Source organism: Carassius gibelio, chromosome A14 (genome assembly GCF_023724105.1).
Source record: "Carassius gibelio isolate Cgi1373 ecotype wild population from Czech Republic chromosome A14, carGib1.2-hapl.c, whole genome shotgun sequence".
NCBI lineage: Eukaryota > Metazoa > Chordata > Actinopteri > Cypriniformes > Cyprinidae > Carassius > Carassius gibelio.
The window spans coordinates 16589310-16611319 of record NC_068384.1 but is presented as its reverse complement, the minus strand read 5'-3'; the positions used below and the strand labels follow the sequence as shown (position 1 = coordinate 16611319).

The following is a 22010-nucleotide window of genomic DNA, read 5'->3' as shown; positions in this document are numbered from 1 at the left end:
ATGCATTGTCTGATTTAACTGTTTTGATGCTTTTACACAACAATAAAAACACCATAGAACAATTGGCAGTAATTACTGGGAAAATGAAAGCCATGCTCATCTAAATGCTGTCATGAAAGGTTTTGCTGTCATTAGCAGACATGATGGACGCTCCAGTCAGAATTGGCAGGGCATTTTATGAAACATAACAAATGACCTTTAAAGGGAGCGTGTATTAATCAGAGGCTGAATGAATGCATGTAAACTCATTAACAACATTTGGCCTTGGCTACGTGTCTGATCCCTTAGCATTTTTCACACATCCATAGGGGCGACGTGAAAACTGAGAAAAATAAATTAATACAAATGCAGATTTTAAAGTAGATTAAAGCGAAGCGCTTAAACGTGCAAAACTCTCTCCATGAATCTAGGGTGGTTGCTGAGTGTTTTTCCTAAGTGGTTGCTAGGGTGTTCTGAGTGTTTGCGTATAAAGTTCTGAGTGTTTGCGTAAGAGCCCACTCATGTCTTAAAAATGTCTTACAGTGTTGATCTGGTCTTGGGTCAATTTAAAGGGGTCACATGACGTTGACAAAAAAAAATTAAAAAAAATAAATTAAAAAAAACATTATTTTGTATATTTTGTTGTACTGCGATGTGTTTATGCAGTTTAAAAAAAAAAAAAAATTCCACCCACCCTACAATATTGTTGCTCCTCTAAGCCCGGCCTTAGTCAAACAAGTAGATTTTTACAAAGCTCATCGTTCTGAAAAGAGCTGTGTGCTTTGATTGGCCAGCTATACAGTGCATTGTGATTGGCCGAATACCTCAAGCATGTGATTTATGACTTATGAGGTTCAGGAAACTTTCCTCCATAAAATGTGCTGCACACACACTTAAATATTTGGTTTGTACTGTTATGGAACAGTGTTTTAAATAAAACTTCCACAACTGATTTCTAGTTTTGTCCTCTGCCAAAGTAGTTTGGCATTTGCAATAAAACACACAGCATCTCCACAACATGGTGGCGGTGAGAATAAAAGTTAAGCCTTCTTTCTTTGCGTATACATTTGGGCGGTGTTATGCAAATCTTCCCACACAGTGACACAGATATGTAGGGGGCGTGTCTGAACTAGGCATTTTAGGAAGGCCTGGATGAGCAGTCATTTTTATAAAGTATATCTCTTTGAATTTGAGACTTGAAATGTGTGTGACTTTACTTCTCTTCTGTATGCACAAACAGCTTTTAACACTCCAAAGACAAAGGGAATCATGAAATCGCATCATATTTATGGTAATTGTTCAGAGGGCTTCAGCAGTCTTCCAGATGGGCCTAAAGATGGATGTACCACCTTGTAGGAAGTCGTGGCCTAATGGTTAGAGAGTCGGACTTCCAATCGAAAGGTTGTGAGTTCGAGTCCCGGGCCGACAGGAATTGTGGGTGGGGGGAGTGCATGTACAGTTCTCTCTCCACCTTCAATACCACGACTCAAGCTTTTTACTCAAGTAAAAGTACTGGTTTAAAAAACTACTTAAAGTATAAAAGTAAAAGTAATGTAAGGGGAAAAAAAATGCCATTAAGAACAAAAGCTTAGGCCGCACCACAGGGGCCTATTGTGCACTACCCCTCCTCAAAAAAACATTTTTCTAAAGGCCATAGGCCATAATGACTATAATGTTATATTAAAATGTTCATGTTGAAAAATTTGGGATGCACTAGGCTACCTGTTTCAGCCGCATACATGTGCACATCCCAAACATCCAATTAGGACACAGGTGCAAGACAACTAAATGATATAGACAAATAAAGAAGCGAAGTCTGAACACTGAAAACTACTGCTCCAGAGGAATTTAATCAAGCAACGTTTCGACCTTCAGGTCTTCATCAGCCGCATATATGCCCATTTAAAATGAACGCACTTTAGTACAATGCAAATACATTAAAGGACTAGAGATATGATGACTAGTTGCCAATAAGTATTGTTATGGTGCAAAAAGTCAAACTTCAGAGGCTTGTCATCAATAACTTTTAATGGAATGTACATCCAAGATTAGCTGCAGGAATCTGCGAGGGCAATGGACAAGAACATTGGTGCAGGCTTAGTAACAATTACACTTGTATGGTTGTCTATTTACAGTAAACATTATAGTGCTGTCAAAATGAATGATTAATCCAAGTGATTAATCAAAAACTAAAACTGAAAAAGAAATCATAATCCTGATACTTTCTTGATTGATAGCTTCTTGTATTTGGTACATACGTCTTCTATGTCCAGTGTTCGGGGGGGAACGAGTTACAAAGTTGGTATAGCCTACTTATCACAACATTGTCAATCGCATCATCAATCGAAAACGCTAAATTATTCAAACGTCTCGCTACCAAACTACCTACAGTAGCTTAATTTGTGGAGGACGAAGAAAAAGCACTCATTTGGTAAATGAGCCAGTGAGAAATAATAACTTTTAAGTAGGGTCCAGTGCCTTTTCAATACTTTTAAAACGGTACCGGCTCCTAAACGGTGCCTGAACCGATACTTTAAAAAAAAGAACCACAAAAAAACTATGGATAACTTTAAAGAACATTACAAATATTTAAAATAAATCCATAGCTTGTTGTGCAAGTTGTGCTTCCCTTAATCTAAGCCTAATAAATGTATTTCACAATCTGGGTCATTATTTAATACAAAACCACACATAATGTTTCTACTGTATCTCTGTCACTCACTCTGATATTTAGTTAAGATGAGTGCTGTCTGTCACTGTCTTAAATCAGTTCTGTGAATTACTGTATGGTCATTCTTTATAAAGTAGCAACAATGTCGTTTTTAAAATACAGTACTGTGCAAAAGTCTTATGGAAAAATTAGTATTTTCTCCCCAAAAAGGGTTTTAAGCCAGTTATTTATATCTTTTGCTGTAGTGTGTCAGTAGGAAATATCAGTTTGCCATTAATTTTAATAATAATCTAGTGCGATTTTGAATGCACAAGCAGTCTGGCAACGGCAAAATGAATGTTTGGAAATGTAAACTGATATTTTATACTGACACACTACAGCAAAATATATAAATAACTGTCCGTACACCATTCTTTTAAGTGAAAATACTAACGTGTCTAAGACTTTTGCACAGTAGTATATGTATAAAGTACGTATGATTAAATTAAGTATATTTAAGTAAGTGTAATTAAAGTATGTGTTCGTTCATATGTGTTAAGGGCTAGATTTTCGCTGGAGGAAACGGCTGTGGTGTGATGAGCGAAAACTTTACAGATGAGAAACCGACTGCTACCTCGTGACCTTTTGTAAACTGTATTTATGACAAAGAACTGCACAGATATGGATATTCTAACAATCTATCGATAAACACATACCTTGTGTCCTCTGTTTGTTTAAGTGCGCATGCGCTGCTCCGTTCGCGGTCTGCGCCTCTGCGGATTGAAGAGCGCGCTGAAAGACGGGAGGAGACCGGTCTGACGCTGGTTTCATGTGAAATTTAAGCGGACTGACTCTGAGGCGATCGGATACCGGTTCCATACCCAACCCTACTTTTAAGAAATATATTTTTTGATAAACGAACCCAAAACTGTCTATGTCCTGGCTGGACTGTGATGTGATTTGTGTCACGTGCAGGTGCGATGGATCACGTACAGGTGTCGGAATGGTTTATACTTCTCATCCAACCACAATCAAATTCACTCCATCCGGATGGCGCGATTTATCTGGATAGTTTTTTTTTTTTTTTTTTTTTTTTTTGAATGATGACAAGCCGAAATGAAAACAAGCCGAAATGAAATAGCAGTAACGAAGCTATTTTTAAAATGTAAGGAGTAGAAAGTACAGATACTTGCCTGAAAATGTAAGGAGTAGAAGTAAAAAGTCGGCTGAAAAATAATCACTCAAGTAAAGTATAGATACCCCAAATTTCTACTTAAGTACAGTAACGAAGTATTTGTACTTCGTTACTTGACACCTCTGGACCTTGAGCAAGGCATCGAACCCCCAACTGCTCCCCGGGCGCCGCCCACTGCTCCGGGTGTGTGCTCACACTGTGTGTGTGTGTGTTCACTGCTCTGTGTGTGTGCATTTCGGATGGGGTAAATGCAGAGCACAAATTCTGAGTATGGGTCACCATACTTGGCTGAATGTCACTTCACTTTCACTTTCACTTTCACTTTCACTTTCACTTGTACGACAACCAAGAAAACAGTACGATGCTGTAATACACACGGTCACTCACCACGCACAATTACAGTTGTTTGCAGGCCCATATCTACAAACAAACAAGGTAATAATCCTCACTATTTAACAAGCAAAAAGGCATTTTAAAAACAGGGAACAACTTGAAAACTGTCCGACAGCCAGCACTTAACAGACAGGAGGATAACACAACTGTAAGCATGCATTTAAAACACCACATGTCATAAAGGCACAGTAACAGTACCAAGGATGATGCATCCCAAGCAACCAAACACTTCCCCTTTTTAAAGCACAACACAAGCACTAATTGGCTCATGAAACTTAACCAACTGACCAATCATGAATAAGTACAGACACTGATAGGTTCATCTGTTTGGGTAACACCACTCAATCATACCTGGTCTATACCTCACTCTGCTACACATGCATTTGTGGGTGTGTGGGTGTTTGTGAGTGTGTGCACATGTGGTAGATTCTACTTTATCATTGCACAAAAGCGCAACAGATGACTACTTCATTCAGTGGGAATGACCCAAGATTCCGTATGATGTCATCCACCTGCAGGTGGGTGGCATTGTGTCACTCTTTAGGGCTGTAAATTCAAGTCTTCTCCTGTTATTGTCATTATTCCAGCACAGTGCATCGAGCCAAGCTTGCAAAGGCAGGAAACGTGTGTGTGTCTTTGTCTGAGTGTGTGAGTCAGAGCATGTGAGTGTGTCAAGACCATTCTAGCCGGCAGATGGACACCCGGAAGGGCTTCATCTCTGGCCTCATTGGCTGCTCACATAACAGACATGCTGGGATATAAACACACCTGAGCCAAGTTTCTCTCCCACAGGCTGCTGCGAGAACAATTGTTGTTCTGCAAACCACGTTTTTGTGTCAGTATTAGTATTTCTAATGCGTGTGCTTTGTGGAATGACAACAAATAAATCCAGTAATCCAGTTAGATTTCTCGTCTGAGGTTCATGTACGTAATAAGATCTAATCACAGATCAGTAGGATAAATAAAATACCTAGAAATACCCGGGCATATGGTGTTTGCACCATGTTTGTTACACTGGATCTGCTTGCCTATAATTCGCCTGGAGTTTACAGCACTTTGTTTTGCTTCCCAGACTTATTGTTGAGTATGGAAAGCCTGGTGACACCTGGTCTGAGTGTTTTCTTGCTGGGGCAGAAATAATCAGCATGTTGTCAAGCTGAAGCAGGAAATATCAGCATCTTTGGTGTCAGACAGGCGACAAGACACATGCTGATCCCTTTAATTTCCTTTGTCTAGGGATCTCCAGTACAGCCTTGGGACTGTATTTAATGTTTTTCAATTTTGCTCTTTTGATTAACTTGATTAAATGTTTACTCTCATACAGTATATGCATTTATTTTACGGAAAATGTAAAATAATTTTTAGACAACGTATTTCAGAAATGCACATACATTTCACATTATGTGTGCTGAATTTTAAAATGTTTTTAAGAGAAGTCTCTCATGATTTCCAGAGCTGCATTTATTTTAACAAAACGTGATGTTGTTAAATTATAAATGTATTTATTGTCACTTTTTATCAATTTAATGCCTTCTTGCTGTGCCTTAAAAATTATTATTTTTGTTAAAATTCTGTGAATACAATCTAAATAAGTAATAGTAAATGCGATTTTATTTGCAGTGTGATCCTTTTGTTTAAAACTTCTGATGAGCCTGCCATTGGCATGAGTTCGAGGTGGGACTGTTTGTTTGCCTGATGAGTGGCAGACTGGAGTGAATGTTTGAAATCATTATTTTTGCATATCCGTTTGGAGCAGCTAATGGCAGAAAGACAAAACACACTAAATCTTTACAGAAGACTCCTGTTGAAAATCGTTTGGTACCATGAGCAGTTGAAGGTTTAGAAAGCCAATGTAAGGTCTTATGTAAATGACCTGGCAAGAAATTGCCACCCTGATTCAAATTGATCAGAAATGGCAAAATTTCCTCCTTAGGCCTGAAACATACTCTATGCAAGTACGTGTGCACAAATGCTTGTAGTTATGCAAGCTCAATTTCATGCACCATTGAGTTCTGAAATGTGTCAGAACACAGTTTATAATGCAATACAAGTATGCACTGCATTCACAGCTTTGCCTCAGAGGGTGCTATTGTGGCATTTAGCATTTGTGTAAACCAACTGCTGCTATGGTCAGATTTCTCTTTCAAGAACAAACATAAAGTATGTGCACTGGATCAGCGAGTTGGTAATACTTTGGCCATGCATTCACGTTTGTTTGCTTGAGTGCTTCCTTGCATTTGTGACCCTTCAGATAGTGTTCCCTTCATATTGTGTCCTTCAAGTGCAAAAAAATGATAAAGATACTGGGATTATGAAATGCAATACATTCAGAACAGTAATTGAGCAGATAAAATTACAAATTAAGTTTTTTTTGCAGTGATTTGAGCACACTTTTTCCCCAGTGTCACAATAGCGCAGCTGTCAGACAGAGGCTGGTTAATATAGAGCAAGGACAGGAGAGAGAGATGGATAGAGAGAGATTATGAGGCGTGGTAAAGAGAGTAGAGGTCACTGATGGCTTTATTACTGTAGTGTAATAAGAAATCACCCAGATGGAAAGAGGACACCTGCCATGGGCTCGTATAAAACCCTCACACATGCTCCCAAAATACAATAATGGATTTACCATCTAGATCCAATACAATGTTGCTGGAAATGACTTTTGAACAGTTTATTTACTTTTTAATTTGAAGTGCCAGTGAAATTGGAGTTTTGTGGCTTTTAGTCCATCTTAGCTGTCGGCTTTGAGTTTATCTGTACAGGATACTATAGTGTACTGCAAAACAAAGAAAAAAAAAAAGAAATTTGCTTTAGAGGTCGCATATATTATTTTAAAATTAAACTTACCTCATAATGTTTAAAGGGGACATTGGATGCAAAATTCACTTTTACATGGTTTACATATATAGCAGGACACAACCACCTACAAAGATAAAAATCCTTTCAGTATGATGTCATACTGATGTCCTGTATAAGCATATTTCCGCCCTTAGCCAGTTATACACTGTCCTCCATTTACTCCGTGCTCGAGCAGCTGTAGCGAAAACAAAGTCTGTAATCAGTGCAGGTGTTTTGTATTTGGATGTAAAACGGAATATAACAGTCTTCATTTTCTCCCGACATCAGAGCCACTGAGGACCCAGTGGATTAGATTTGGTTTTGATGGTAATGTGCCAATGAATACACCAAATACTAAATAGAGGGGTGGGGCGAGCAGTAGCTCATTATCATTTAAAGAGACATGCACCAAAACGGCTTGCTGTGAACAGAGCAGTTTTTGACTAAATAAAAAGGTGTTTTTTTTATGAGACTATTGAGGAATTTTAACTAAAGTATGCTGCAGACATTTCACAAGACCCTGAAGATTCATAACTTGTTAAAAATGTACATCTGATGTCAAAATGTCATAGCTGGATCTCCTGGTGAAAACAGGACCTTTGGTTGAATGTCTGGTGCATATGGCAGACAAAATTGGAAGCACTTCAGGAGTTTCAAAGTCGTCATCTGATTGGTTGAATTCTACAGGATTTCCAGGATACGTGTGTGTCGCATTCTTTTACATTCCACCTGGAAGCAAAGATTCTGTGATCCAAACCACCTCACTAAAGAAGTTACATACTTCACCCCTGCATATAGCCGTAAAACCGCGTTTAAAGTATAGAAGAAAAGATCTGTTGCTACTTTTATTTCATTGTGACTTTAACAATATAAATTTTTATTGGAGAAAAATGGCTAAAAGGAACATTGTGTTTGTCATGACCTATTGTTTTTTACAGTTCAAAATGAAATGTTTGGGTGTAACCATGACATGTACAAGAAGTACATCACATCTGCTCAGTTTCAATGACTTTCAAATGAATGGAGACAAAAGCGTCTGGATGCATCAAGGGTGAGATCAAACAGGAGGCACGCCTTGGCCCAAAAGCGTTAGCTAAGACCAATAACAGCGTAGACACCTGTCAATCAAAGAATCAGATCCATATGTGCAGAGAACACCTTCAGCTGATATCTTTCAGTTCCCCTAACCAGATCTGTTCAGCTCTGTTCCAAAAATTGTTTGCTAAATTTGTATTGATACCCAGGTATTGATTGAAACAGTTATAATAGACATTCTCACTTTTTCTTTCTTTTATTCTGACATGTTTTCACTGAGCTTCTTTCATTGTACTGTGAGATTATCTTTTCCATAAAAGATACGTTACCTTAAAATCTGTCTAAATGTCTTCTGGAACAGCCTTTGAATTGGCAGTGCACGTACGATCCCTTATAATGGTGCTTTTGAAGACAGCTCAATATATTTTGTAACAGTGCCTTTTTCTTCCTTTGAGAGTCAATATTGTATGATATCAAGAACGTTTTGAATCAGAAATATGCTGTGAGTTTCCTTCATTTCACAGTCTGTGGGAAGGTTCTTGACATTTTACTGTTACTTTGGCATTTGACAACTTTGCTGACCCCCACCTATTTTTCCACTGAGCTGATGTCTGTACATGGCAATGTTGACTGATGTGAAAATGTTCAGCCTTATTTCTACATGACCTGAAGTGGGTTTGCTGTGATACCTGGATCTGGCATGACTGTATTGTGTGTGTCTCTCATAACTGAATAGCAAATTAAAGGAATAGTTCACCCAAAAATGAAAACTTTATTGCCCACAGCACATCTAAGATGTAGATTTTGTTTCTTCATCTGAATAGATTTGTAAAAATTACGTCACTTCGATCATGTGCAGTGAATGGGTGCCGTCACAGTTTATATTGCTTTCTCAAGTCATTTAATCTGAATCAGGAGAAACATATGCACAGATCAAGCACTGTTTACATGCCAAAACAGTCCAAAAGTTCTAAAGAAATATGTATGTAATATGTAAGGATTTTGCACATGCATTTTCTGTAAAGCTGCTTTGAAACAATCTACCTATATTGTGAAAAGCTCTATAAAAATACATTTGAATTGAAATGAACTGAATTGAAATTTTAAAAGAGTTATTATAAATTATTTTGGCCAGTTTATCCACTGTTTGTCTCTCAGTCTGATGGCACCCATTCACTGCAGAGGATCCATAGTGATGTAATGGTGAATGTCCCCAAATCGGTTTCTTTAAAGAAACAAACTCATCTACATCTTGGATGGTCTGAGTAGATTTTCATCAAATGTTGATTTTGGGAGGAACTATTCCTTTAAGGTAGTCATTGTCCTTTTCGAGCTTTGTGTATAAATGCAAGTGACCTTTTATTGTATGGTCAAGAGCAGCATGAACAGTCTTTCTGGCTTCTTCTGTTGTGGTTTAATTCAAATATCAAATTCATTATTTTTAGGATGCAGTGACTGACCAATCAGAATCAAGTAAGAACGATATATAGGAAAATAGTGATGCAACAATATAACTTCTGTAGTGTTGACAGCCACAGTGCAGCAGCTTACTATAGATTTACATAGCTTTAGCACAGAGTACGATTTGCAAATGAGTCATACTAGCATGAGGGGAGGAGGAAGGGATGAAGAAGCCTCATCTGCAGTCCAGTTCAGCTACACTTCTCTCCATTTTTACAAATGTAATTCTGTCTCCATTTAAGTTTCAAGGAGCTTTACATTTTCACTTTATCCCCCTTTATCATTCCATCAGAATAAAAGCACTATTCCACTTGGTGAAACAATTTGATTCACCTGCAAGATCCTTTTTTAAATATGTATGTAGGCCAGCAGTCTCTCTTTGGCAGGTCATTTGAAATCATCCACAAAATTCCTATCATCTCTCGCTCTTTCCCTGGCATGTGAAAAATCAATCCGAACATGGCACATTTTCAAGTAGTGCTCATTTTAGAGAAAAACACTTGCTTTAGGGAAAAATAAAGGAATACATTCAGACATTTGACACCAGTGTTCATGTTACTGATGATTATATAAACTGCTAGATTTTTATATTTTCTGAAGGCAATGGAAGTGCTGTTTTATCATGCAGAACTCACTGCCACAATGCTAGAATGTTGTGAGAGGTTGCTATAGCATTGCATTGCAGTTGCTAAGGTGTCTTGCTTTGTTGCTAGGTAGTTATTTACTGTTCTCAAGTCAAAAGAGCCCATTTTAGGTCTCAGTGATGTGGCTCAAGTCCTTCCTTCAATAGCAAACAGCACTAATTTATTGCATTTGCCATGATAGCAACACCATTTTTACTAATGCCAAAATAAACTCATTTAAATAATATTTCTTTTCAATTAAGTCTTTCACCATAATCTCTAATGAAACTGCTTTACTGTAATACAGTTTGAGTTTGCTCACAAATGCTACTGAAAGGGTGTTTAGTGCCATCTGGTGGAAAGACATTTAATGGCGACATAATACTTAACATTCAAGAGGGCCTTAAATAAAATCTCCTTTTTTATGTATTTACGTTTTTGTGCAAAACTTGTTACGTTCATGTAGGAGTGGGATACGTTCAACTGGTGCATGTGTGTCCTCAAACAGCTAACTGCATGTAATTTGAGCATTAATTGAAATCTTTTGTTGCCTTTCATTGACCTGAGCTACTGTGCTCGGCGGCTCTTGAAGTCGCATGTGTCTTGTGTGCTTCCAGTAGATATGTGGTTGAATAACTTGAAATTATTGTTATGTATCCGGACTTTCGAACCAGTAACATGCATGTGATTTTCACAAAATGATAAATGTTTTTACTTAATGTCTGTTACTAATTGTGTAGCATTCTGTTTGATGTCATCCAGATTGAAGACTGAATGATTTGCTTTGGATATTTCATACCCTTTGCATTTCCTAAAAGCATTCCTTGTGCTGTTGCCTCACATGCTGGTCATGAGTCCCAGTGTGGTCCCACTGGAGTCCAACTGTTCTTCGGACGGTCTTTTTTTCCAGGAACCGAGAGTGTCACACTCCATTACTGCAGAAACATGCATTAAAAAGGACTTGTTCATTGATTCAAAACACTTTCAAAGTCAGACGTCAAAGCTTCAAGGGCAGAGGAAGAAATTCACAGGAGCTCAAAAACGGGAACATGAGGTGGTTGTGGCGGGGGTGAGAAATGGGCAGTGTTTTCATGAGGGAGGTTTGGGTTATTTTGTAGGGTTGGGTTATTTTCATCAACAAGAGCTGCATTAGAAAGGGAAAAGGAAGTTGTGAAAGTCTGAGATAGGAGCACATCAACACTGGACCGTTTGAGAGAAATAAATCTCAGTAAACATGCAGCCCACTGTGGAGGAGTTGGAATCAGAGGACTCTGGTGTTCAAGATGTGGGATCTCAAATCAACGGGCTGGTGGTCCAGATCCTGGAGACGATGTCAGTGCTGCTGGTGCGGATCAGACAGAAGCTTCTGGAAATGGCTCTTCTGATCTGTGTGATTCTGCTGGTGTTCTGGGTGGCTTTGTTCCTCTATGGCAGTTTCTATTATTCCTTTATGCCCACTGCCAATTTCATCACACCTGTCTACTTTTACAGGTGAGGTGTTTACAGGTACCCAGCAGAATAACTTAAATCTTAATCCGTTTTTTCATCTTGTTTTTGAGTAAACAAGCTTTCACGAAAAGCACAATTGTGTGTGTTTGTGTGTGTGTGTATGTATGCTTAAACCTCATACAATTTTAGAATATGTTCTTAAAGAAAACACATTTTTCTTGCCCCATTCACAAATTCGTATTTATGATTTAAGCGTGAACTTCACAAAAAGTATATGCATCGAGAAAAACACTAAATTAATCAATTTAGTTAAAAGCGTAGAAAAGATATAATTTGGAGCTCATGCTCAAGGAAGAAAAAACTGCCCAACCTGAGCAAAACATGCAATGTTAGTTGTTGATATTTAAATGGACAAAACGTAAGATGAAATTCTGATAGTTTGAAATGAAAAATCAATGAGATATTTTATAACAGGAAAGCAGAGTAATTAAATATTTTAGATATCAGTTGTCACTCTATATCCCAATAATGTGTTGGTAAGATCATATTTAAATGATTAGATTTATCAAAGCGCTGTAGTTGTGCGCTGTAATGCAATACATTGATGATTGAGAGATGAACAAATAAAAATTCCTCAAAAGCCTGACTGATCATCTCTGATATTCAAATTATAATGATAAATAAGTGCTTTAGTCCAGTAAGTGTTCATCTTAACCCTAACCCCACAGCAAAAAGGCTGGGTGTACGACAGTTTTTCCAGCAATATTTCGGTCATGTTGATAATCCATATTCTCCTGTTAATCTTGAATACCTATAGAGTAGTACTGCATCCTTCAAACGTACAACTTAATTTTTGAAACTTTGTCCATGTTAAGCATGGGAATCCAACTCTTTAACAGTGTAAAAAACTCAGTATGCATGAAATAGCCCCCCCCCCCTTAAATGCTTAAATACAGTCAAACTGAGTATCATTTTTAAAAGACACCACCTTGTCAGATGGTAACAGGCTGTAAAATATAAAAAATAACACAGAATCAGCCTATGTTCATCAGAGTTTATCATCACGTTTGTCATCCTCTTGTTCATGTAGACTGTGTTTCTGATCAGCAGGACTGATTGTCCGTCTCCTCATCACTCTGTGTGTTCTTTCCCTGTGGCTAATGTCTCTTTACTGAAAAATGGAAAACATCAGGTGACCATCCTTGATCTCATCCTTACTTAGTTTCTTTATTTTACATTTCTTTTAGACTCAAAATTGTTGTTATCTTTTATTGCTGAGTTAAGTATATTATGTGTTTTGAAAACTAGCATGCTGCATTGTTGTCAAATGACCTCACTGCATGTCATGTTGATCTCTGCAATTGGTGTCCAGTTATGTTAGTAATTGCGTCTGTCCAGTTTTGGGCAAAAATTACTTTTTGGTGGTCTGATCAAATAATTCTTGGGGGAAAAATGATGATATCTCTTTCCTGCCTATTTCAGGTAATGACATACGGTCAGCCCTATCAGATCAAATTAGAGCTGGAAATGCCCGAGTCTCCAGCCAATCAGGAGCTGGGAATGTTCCTAGTGAAGATGACTCCCTATTCTAAAGCTGGTCAGATTGTTGACGTAACAGCACGTTCTGTAAGTACACAAACGAGGAGACAGGTACGCATAAAAAACATTTTATTTTAAAAGCATAAATCAAATGCTTGCTTATTGAAAGATTACACTGAAATGTAAAAGGAATAGCTCCTCCAAAAATGACATTTTTGTATATGATCTTTCTGAACATGTTTAGAACATTTTGTTTTCACAATGCATCTGTGGTATCTCGTCAGATCAACGTTATCTCTCCATCCCTCTCTCTCTCTATTTCTCTCTTTCAGGCAATGCTCCATTATCGCTCTTCTCTTCTTCAGGCTCTGGGCACAGTGGTCTTCTCTCCCATGCTGTTAACAGGAGCATCGGAGCAAAAGCAGCCAGTCATAGTGGAGCTGTACTCTGAATTCAAAGATGATTCTGTGAGGGATAATTCTGAACACCCTAGCAACACACTAAACCTCAGTTTTAGCAACTGCACAGAAACTCTATAACCCCACTCAGAATACTTTAGCTACGTCTCATCTACAGTATATGAGTTATCATAACAGTCACTCTCTTTTCTTTGTTCAGTACAAACCCACTGTTGGAGCCGTCATTGAGATCCATTCCCAGCATATTCAGATCTACAGAGCTCATCTCTATATCTTCGCTCACTTTACAGGCATCAGGTTTGTGTTTGTGGATTCCTGTTTTTGCTGTGTTGCTTAAATATAGTCCCTAAAATTGTCCATACTTTAAATAAAATGCTCTGTGCTTGAAATAATCAGCCCACTCAAACATTCACCTGATGATGATGAGGATGTCTTTCCGAATCTCTCTGCACAGGTACCTGCTGTATCACTTCCCTTTGATATCAGCACTGATCGGCGTGATGAGTAACTTTGCTTTCCTCAGTTTGATCATTGTTCTCAGCTTCCTGCAGTTTAATCTAGGCAGTCACAGGACTCCTGGAAAGGTGCGCTGCTCTAAAACTGAGCATTTACTATTCAATATACAAGACATTTGCCAAGACATACTCGACAAAAGTGTGGATTGCATTGTGTGAAATCTAGCCCGTGTACTTGTGTTCACATACTTGCATATGTTAAGTTCTGGGCATTCTAGTTTTGAAATAGTGTCTTTGTTTTTCGTCTGTGTTAATAACATTTTTCTGTGTTTTACTTGCTTCAGGCTATTAAGCAACAAGAGGAAAAGAATGAACCAGATGACCTGAATGATCAGTCTGAACCACAGGATGAAGGCAAGGCCCCAAGTGAAGTCTGGTTTATGCATCAGAATTTTTTAGACCTTTTGCAACCAATGTAATAATAAAAAGGGTCAAATTTTAAACTTAAAGGCACAATATGTAATTTTTTTTATTAAAATATCCAAACACCACAGTGTTATATAATTGGCTGACTTGTGTACTTACATTATCCCAAATGTTTAAATCCAGAGAAATAAGCAATTTAACTAAGCCCCTTTCACACTGCATGTCGGACCCGGCAAATTGCCGGAACATTGCCTGGTCGCCTTCTGTGTGAAAGCAAACACGTCCCGGTTGGGGACCTAGTAACATTGGCTGGTTCAGTCCCGGTGTTGTGCCCAATTTTGACCCCCTGCCAAATTATTACCCCCCTCGTTCAAATCACTACCTGATTGCCTAAACCTAACCCCACCCCTAATCCTAACCCCTCCCCCAAACCTACTCCTAAACCTACCAATACTAAGGGGGTAATAATTTGGCAGGGGGTCAGAATTGGGTACAACACCGATTCTGACCCCACTGACATCATTGTATGAACAAATGGAAACATTTTTTCAAAATATCTTGTTTTGAGTTCCACACACAAGGCAGTGAGTAAATGACACAATTAGCATTTCCTAGATGGTTTTTTATTTTTTATTTTATTTTATTTATTTTTTTATATGAATTGACCATATTTCTTTATACAGCCACTACAACACATTTGTTGAATCCCCTATTATTACAGAAAATGTTGACGCCATGGAGTGCAGTTCATTGGAGGTGGAAGAATCCATTCCAGACATGGGAGTGGAGGAGAGTGTCGATGACTCCAGAGAAGTTGCTGAAGATGAACTCATCTGTGAGGCTGGGGGTGGAGAAATGATTTTGAAGCACAGGCATTTATCACAGTGTATGTCACAGTCATCTCAAGCATTAACGGGCACTGTAGATAAAACTTACTACCGTGTTGGTGTCTGTTAAAGCAGCTAGAGAGAGAATGGAGCCGTCTGCTAAATGAGGGTAAACGTTAAAGCAAAGGCCACCTGCTGGACTTCATAGATTTGTTAAAAATGTCCTTGTTTTAAAAATATGAACTTCATGCTGGCTCTAATCACTTGTATCATTAATGTTAAAAATAATCAAGACAACCACAAATATACAGTATAGTAACCATTTATGTATTGACATAACTCCAAAACTGACCTTTATATGTCCATTGTTGTTGTTGTTATTATAATCCACAACACTGAAACAGGTGAGACTGTGCCAATAAATAGCCAAAGGAGGAGAGTATAATTTGTTTGTGGTTTATGTCTGGAAAATAGCATTATTAATTTGCATTCATTTACATGTATTCCACTTTTCAAAATGTAACTGAGAAATATCCAGTTATTGTAAAAAGGAGCTAAAGGAGATGACTTTACTTAAAGTTATTTAAAGGACATTTATAAGTATGACTTTATCAGAAAAAAATAACTTAATTTGGAAAAACAAAATGTACAATATTTCTACATCATGATATTGGCTGTACTGTGTTTATACTGATTTTATAAATAAAAATATTGTATAGTAGTAGAGAGTTTTAATAAGACTCAAAATCAAATGACAATATGGGTCAGGATGCTTATCCACCATCCAAGTAATTTTTTGTATATACATACATAATATATTGATATAATTTTTTGAATGTAGTTTACTTTAAATGGTATAACGTAATAGGAACACCACAGTCATTAAGTTCAATTCCTGGGAAATTTGCATGCTGATAAAATAAATTCCTCCCAGCTGAAGGCATCTACCAACTGGAAACACATGACGTGTTTGCCAGAGTCAGTCTGCTGAGTTCTCGACACGAGAGTGTGGGCCAACCGTCAGCCAACCTCCGAAAGAGCTGATTGTAAAATATGTTGTGGAAAACCATGATGTCACATTATGCAAAGCACTGTCGGAAAACGTTGACAGCGAGACTTTAAACTGGCATTGAGTCTTTGACGCTGAACTGCTGGTGGGTTCAGCTTAACACACAGGAGTGATGAAAGATTGGCAACTCGGGTACGTGGGAGTTGGTGCTATTTCCCCCTACAAATATTTGTTTTGGACTTCGCATAAGTGGGCTATTTCCTGGACAAGATAAAGCTTATTTTTATCTAATTCTATAGACAACCCACCACCAGTGTCGCCAGCATTTTTTAGACAAAAGCTTTATCTATGTCCAGGAAAAACCCCACATGATGTGCCTTTTTAAATAACAATACTTTATTATTAAGATATTGAAGATTGTTTTATGTTGTTAAGATGTCATATGTCTATTCTTCTGTTTTTTTTTTTTTTTTTAGGTATGATTTATCAAATAACGATTTTGTTTATCCCCTCGGATTCTCTTCTTCTAGAGCTCAAAATAACCAAACAGGAGTTTCATCCATTTTTGATGAGAATTTTCCTCCAAGCGGCTTCATGAAAGACTTGGATTCATCTCCAGAAAGAATGGACACATTGTCAGGGAAGAAGAGCAATGGAAGTGATGGAGAGAGCATGAGAGATGCCATAGAAGAAAGCATTTTTGATTTCTCGCCGTCTTCGATCACTCAAAGTAATCATATCAAGAAAACAGGCTTCAGAGCCAGACCTAAACTGGCTTCTGCTCAAGCCGTCCTTTCATCCAAGCTAGAAGATCCAACAGAAATGCAGACAAATGCATGTGAGGAACCAGAGGATAGGAAACCAGAACCTCTGAAACGTGTTTGCATGGATCCCCTACCAATAGCTGCTGGAGAAACAACCAAGGACGAAGATGTGGAAGAGCAGAAAGTGAAAGAGGGGGTGATGGCAGGTGAAAATCTTGTAGAAGAGGGTTCAAAAGTGGCATTGAATGCAGCAACAAGGAAAAGCCTGTGGAGAAGAAAGATCGAACCGAGGGAAAGGCTGGGAGCAAGTGTGGAGAGTATCGATGAGAGTAAAGAGGGAGATTTCAGCAACAAACGACTGCACAGGAAGAAGAGTTGGGGCTCAAGACAGAGAAACACACAAATGCTTGGGTCATTACAGGATGGAGAACAGTATATGGGGGGAAGTGTGGAGAAAGATGGTGAGGAAGAATTAGTTCCACACCCTGTTCTCTCTCGGGTTCTCTTTCACTCTTCAGCTTCATCCTCCTCTTCCTTCAACAACTCTTCAGCAGAGAGTGATGAGGTTTTCAGTGAAAATGAGGACACTGCCACCCGGAGGCAGAACATGAAGAAGGTGAGTGGAATTTTGGGAAGGCTTAGAAAGCACAAAGCATGTTATTTAGATCAGGGGTGTCAAACTCAATTCCTAGAGGGCCGCAGCTCTGCAGAGTTTAGCTCCATCCCTAATTAAAAATTAAACTTGATCCAGCTAATCAGGTCCTTTAGACTTATTTGAAAACTACATGGTATGTTTGTTGGAGCAGGGCTGCAGCCCTCTAGGAATTGAGTTTGAGACCCCTGATCTAGATTCTGCAGAATCTCTCAGGTCCAGTAAACAGGTGTCAGGTTCAGTCTGACCTGTGGACTAACAGAAGTGTTCTCTTTTTTTTCGGTGCACTGAAATGTAACAGACAATTTGCATTATTCTAAAAGTGTACCATAACATTGCATATTTGAATAAGCTATTTGCATAGTACTGTAGACCGCGCCAAGCATAGAGTAGCATGTTGCTTTCTCATTTGCAATGTTCCCAAAACAAGTTCAACTTATCTTCAAATATCAAACTTGATAAACATGCAATATTGGACAAGTAGAGAGCAGCTTCTGTGCATCTGAACAGTTTCACAATGGGTAGGGTATAACTGTAACCATCAAGACTTAAAAAAAAGCATGCTATTTTTTAACAGTGTTGATAAATAAACTCCCCCCAAAAAAAATGTTTTTAAGGTACTGTTAGATAACTGCAACTAAATGACTCGCATTTCTTTCCCAGTGTCGATCTTGGAGAACGTTCTTGACCATGATGCAGTGGTCTAAACGTCCACAAACCTCATGGATCCAGCTAGCGGGTCACCAAGGTACATAGCTGAGACTTTTGACCCCATTTTGACCCTGACCATACCTTCACTTTCTATCAAAATACATCATGTTATAGAAGTAAAATAGATTTGAACATTTCTTTTGTACCTACTGTCCATGTGCTATTTTGAAGACAGAAAATGAGTATTGAATGCTCTGTCTAGGTAACGTGAGGCTGAGTGAGGGTGGCGAGGTGCTGAAGAGGTTTTGTGAGGTTGAGGCCGTCTGTCTGCAGGTCCTCATGTCTGACGCGCTCTGTCAGTTTGTGCCTCATTATTTCGGGCACATCAGTCAGGACGGGGAACAATACATCCGTCTAGAGGATCTGCTTAGCGGGCTCAAAAATCCTGTCATCATGGACTGCAAAATGGGTGTGCGGTAGGAAGGAACCCAATAGCTTACCTCTAATACTGATTCATTTTGACTCATTGTTCCCTTTAGCTACATGTTTAGTGAGAGAAAATACTTAAAAATTATGGAATTTGCTGATATGTTATATAAAGCAGTGCAAGACTTTGGTCAAAATAGTTTTGGAGGTCCCAAAGTATTGACTAAAACGATTACTTTTTAATTAGCATTTCAAGAATGATGGATTTTAACCATATTTTATGTACTCGACATGGATGAGTTACAACAGGTCAATAGTTAGCAGTGTGGACACTGTCTGGTTTAATGTATTACCTGAGAACACGACACCCTGTACAGCATACTGAGTTCTATTGTCCATTTACACAAATTTGAAATGAAAACTTGACTTTCAGTTCTAGTGTTTCTGTAAAAATTCATTTCAGTGCATTTCTAGTTCTAGTAGTACATTTTAATTTGCTACGCTACACTACATTGACCTTATTTTTGAACAGTAATGCAGTACCATCTGAACCTGTGCCATTACTTGCAGGACATACCAAGAGGAGGAGATAAGTAAGGCCAGGAGCAATGCCATTGTGCGCTCTGATATGTATCAAAAGATGGTGAAAGTAGATCCGGCAGCTCCCACTGTAGAAGAACATGCACAAAGAGGTGTAACCAAGCTGCGTTACCTGCAGTGGAGGGATGACAGCAGTTCCACCTCGTCACTGGGCTTCCGCATAGAAGGCATTGTGGTATGAAACATGAGGCTAAAGGCCCAGTCACACCAAGAATGATAACTATAACAATAACTATATAAGCACATGCTGCAGCAGGATGGATTCTTATTGGCTGTCAATGCTTTTTTTTATTCACCGAGCTGGAAAAAAGTCATTGTGAAAGTGATTCCAACTATATTGTTCCTTCATACCATTATCATTATTTTTTATGTTGTAGATTCTGCTATTCTTTTCCCAATTTTTTTTTAACTATATCAGTATAGTTATTGTCTTTGGTGTGAATGGGCCTTGAAGAATTCATTGGCCATTTTTATTTACTGTTTCCCACCATTTTAATTTTTTTTTTTTTCAGATGGGAAATGGTAAAGTATTACGAGACTTTTACAAGACACGCACAGAAGCTCAAGTGACAGAAACACTGTTAACCTTTACCAGGAGCCAGGTCCACATTCTAGTAAGTGCACATCATTTCATACTTACAGTTTACTAATAATGTTTTTCTCAAAAACTCAGATATTAATAATTATGTCAACATTCAAAAAACAACTTCACCTCTGAAACAACTTTCCTTTCTGGCCCCCTTTTTTTCATATGAATAAAACACCTGTTGATTAAATTAGTTCCTAATAGATCAAATTAAACCCACATCCTATGTGTGCATTGCTGTACTCTGAAAAATGTCACATTGTTGAAGTAAATCGGATTGTGAGAGATTCATGCAGTATATTTTAGTAAGCTCATACGACTTTTGTTATACACAAAATATGTCTGCTTGACAATTTAACTGGAATATATCAATATAAAAATAATTGCAGTTCATCCCAATTACATCTGTCCATATCCTCCATTTGTCACTTTATGTATTTCAGGAGGCCTACGAATCCAGGTTACAGGCACTGAACAAAGCACTCAAGGAGTCAAACTTTTTCAACAGACATGAGGTTAGTGCCTTGTCACCATTATCTGATGGTTTCATTTTTTTATATACTACATTATGTTCAGTTTGAATCCTGAACTGAATTGCCATTTTGTGCTGGGGAATTTCTGGCTAGAGGCTTTACATTTTGTTTGTACTACATAATAAATTACGCACATTTACCTCAAAACATAAAATTAAAAGCTGTACAGCTCTGTTTTCATCTCAGAACATATTTTACAGGACTGTTGTTTACACACTGCCTCTGAATAAACATCCTCTCAACTTCTCTCAGATCATAGGCAGCTCTTTACTTTTCGTCCATGACTGCAGTAGCAAAGCAAATATATGGATGATAGATTTTGGAAAGACCATCCCAACCCCAAAGGATGTCCAGCTGAGGCATGATGTTCCATGGGTGGAGGGAAACAGGGAAGATGGGTACCTCATCGGACTGACCTCACTTATCACTCTGTTGGGGAAAGCCATCAAGCAAGCAGGGGAGCAAAGCTGAGAGTGACCTCATATATACTCACTTATACAGATCATTTCATGTTGGATCTATCGATAGCAGGGATGTAACGATTAACCGCGAGCCAGTCGAAAATTGGTTGAGATGCCAGACAAATCTCGATACAATTGGAGTAGGAGTTTATATGAATGTATTTCTAAAGAGGAACTGACTACCGTATTTTTCAGACCATAAGTCGCACCTAAGTATAAAAATACGTCATGACGAGGAAAAAAAAACATATATAAGTCGCATTGGACTATAAGTCGCATATAAGTCGCATAAAAAAAAAAGAAAAAACATTACGGTCTACTGCCGCCAGAGGGCATTCTATGCTGCCTGAGATGCATCTCAGGCAGCATAGAGCGCCCTCTCGCGGCTGTAGATGGTAATGTTTTCACTTGGTTCATTTCTCTTGGTTCATGTCAAATAAATAAAAAAATTATAAATAAGTCGCACATGACTAAAAGTCGCACAACCAGCCAAACTATGAAAAACGTGCGACTTAAAGTCCGGAAAATACGGTATATTTAGAAAAGTTTACGTGGTATTTTCTTTTCAACTTGTCTCTGAACAATGCATATTAAAGTAGCATTCGTAAGCCTTCATATCTTATTTGGGTAACTTTTTTGATTTGGGGTTTGTTTTAACATTTTTATTTAGTTTTGTTATATTTCGATTTCACAAAGAAACATGCGGTAATAGCCTGATAAAATGACACCTTTTCATTAACTGTATAATGTCTTCAATCTCATTTTGTAAAAAAAAAAAATCATAAGAAAATCGAATCGTAAAATCAAAATCATGAATCGAATCACATCGAATCGTGAGTTGAGTGAATCGTTACATGTCTAATCAATAGACTACCGTACTGTCTTTTGGGCATTATATATCTTTACAGGTTTATAAAGCTTTACAGTTAACAGTATTAATAAAGCACTTGCATTGCTAAGGTTTTTGCATATTCTTGTGGAATTTGTTACTGTTTTTTACAAGTTAAAGTTTATCTATTAAATGTTTAATATGCTGAAA

At 38.0% G+C, this 22010-nt stretch overlaps 2 protein-coding genes across 6 annotated transcripts; both read left to right on the top strand.

Annotated features, from left to right (window-relative positions):
- The first annotated feature begins 11164 nt into the window (after window positions 1–11164).
- Window positions 11165–16040, top strand: LOC128027120 (seipin). 5 transcript variants are annotated; one of them, XM_052614427.1, is made up of 8 exons: window positions 11165–11665; window positions 12731–12815; window positions 13106–13249; window positions 13495–13629; window positions 13781–13878; window positions 14036–14165; window positions 14381–14462; window positions 15184–16040. In XM_052614427.1, exons 1-8 carry the CDS (start codon window positions 11409–11411, stop codon window positions 15417–15419), a joined length of 1167 nt encoding a protein of 388 aa, XP_052470387.1. In that variant the 5' UTR covers window positions 11165–11408; the 3' UTR covers window positions 15420–16040. The 5 variants fall into 5 exon arrangements, with proteins under 5 accessions (XP_052470387.1, XP_052470384.1, XP_052470385.1 ...); XM_052614424.1 differs by having other exon boundaries at window positions 13106–13273; XM_052614425.1 differs by having other exon boundaries at window positions 11166–11665; window positions 12734–12815; window positions 13106–13273.
- Window positions 16041–16662: 622 nt separating this feature from the next.
- On the top strand, window positions 16663–22010 carry LOC128027062 (inositol-trisphosphate 3-kinase B-like). Its single transcript, XM_052614381.1, has 7 exons — window positions 16663–17678; window positions 18378–18462; window positions 18628–18841; window positions 19362–19566; window positions 19904–20005; window positions 20421–20492; window positions 20763–22010. Exons 1-7 carry the CDS (start codon window positions 16734–16736, stop codon window positions 20979–20981), a joined length of 1842 nt encoding a protein of 613 aa, XP_052470341.1. The 5' UTR covers window positions 16663–16733; the 3' UTR covers window positions 20982–22010.

Excerpts from the sequence above, each read along its gene's own strand:
- LOC128027120 (XM_052614424.1), top strand. The coding sequence starts at position 11,409 with ATGCAGCCCACTGTGGAGGAGTTGGAATCAGAGGACTCTGGTGTTCAA. Across the intron at positions 12,816-13,105 it reads TGAAAAATGGAAAACATCAG|GTAATGACATACGGTCAGCC; the intron begins GTGACCATCCTT and ends TGCCTATTTCAG. Across the intron at positions 14,463-15,183 it reads GGATGAAGGCAAGGCCCCAA|AAAATGTTGACGCCATGGAG; the intron begins GTGAAGTCTGGT and ends CTATTATTACAG.
- LOC128027062 (XM_052614381.1), top strand. The coding sequence starts at position 16,734 with ATGTCATATGTCTATTCTTCTGTTTTTTTTTTTTTTTTTAGGTATGAT. Across the intron at positions 17,679-18,377 it reads GGAGGCAGAACATGAAGAAG|TGTCGATCTTGGAGAACGTT; the intron begins GTGAGTGGAATT and ends TTTCTTTCCCAG. Across the intron at positions 18,463-18,627 it reads CCAGCTAGCGGGTCACCAAG|GTAACGTGAGGCTGAGTGAG; the intron begins GTACATAGCTGA and ends TGCTCTGTCTAG.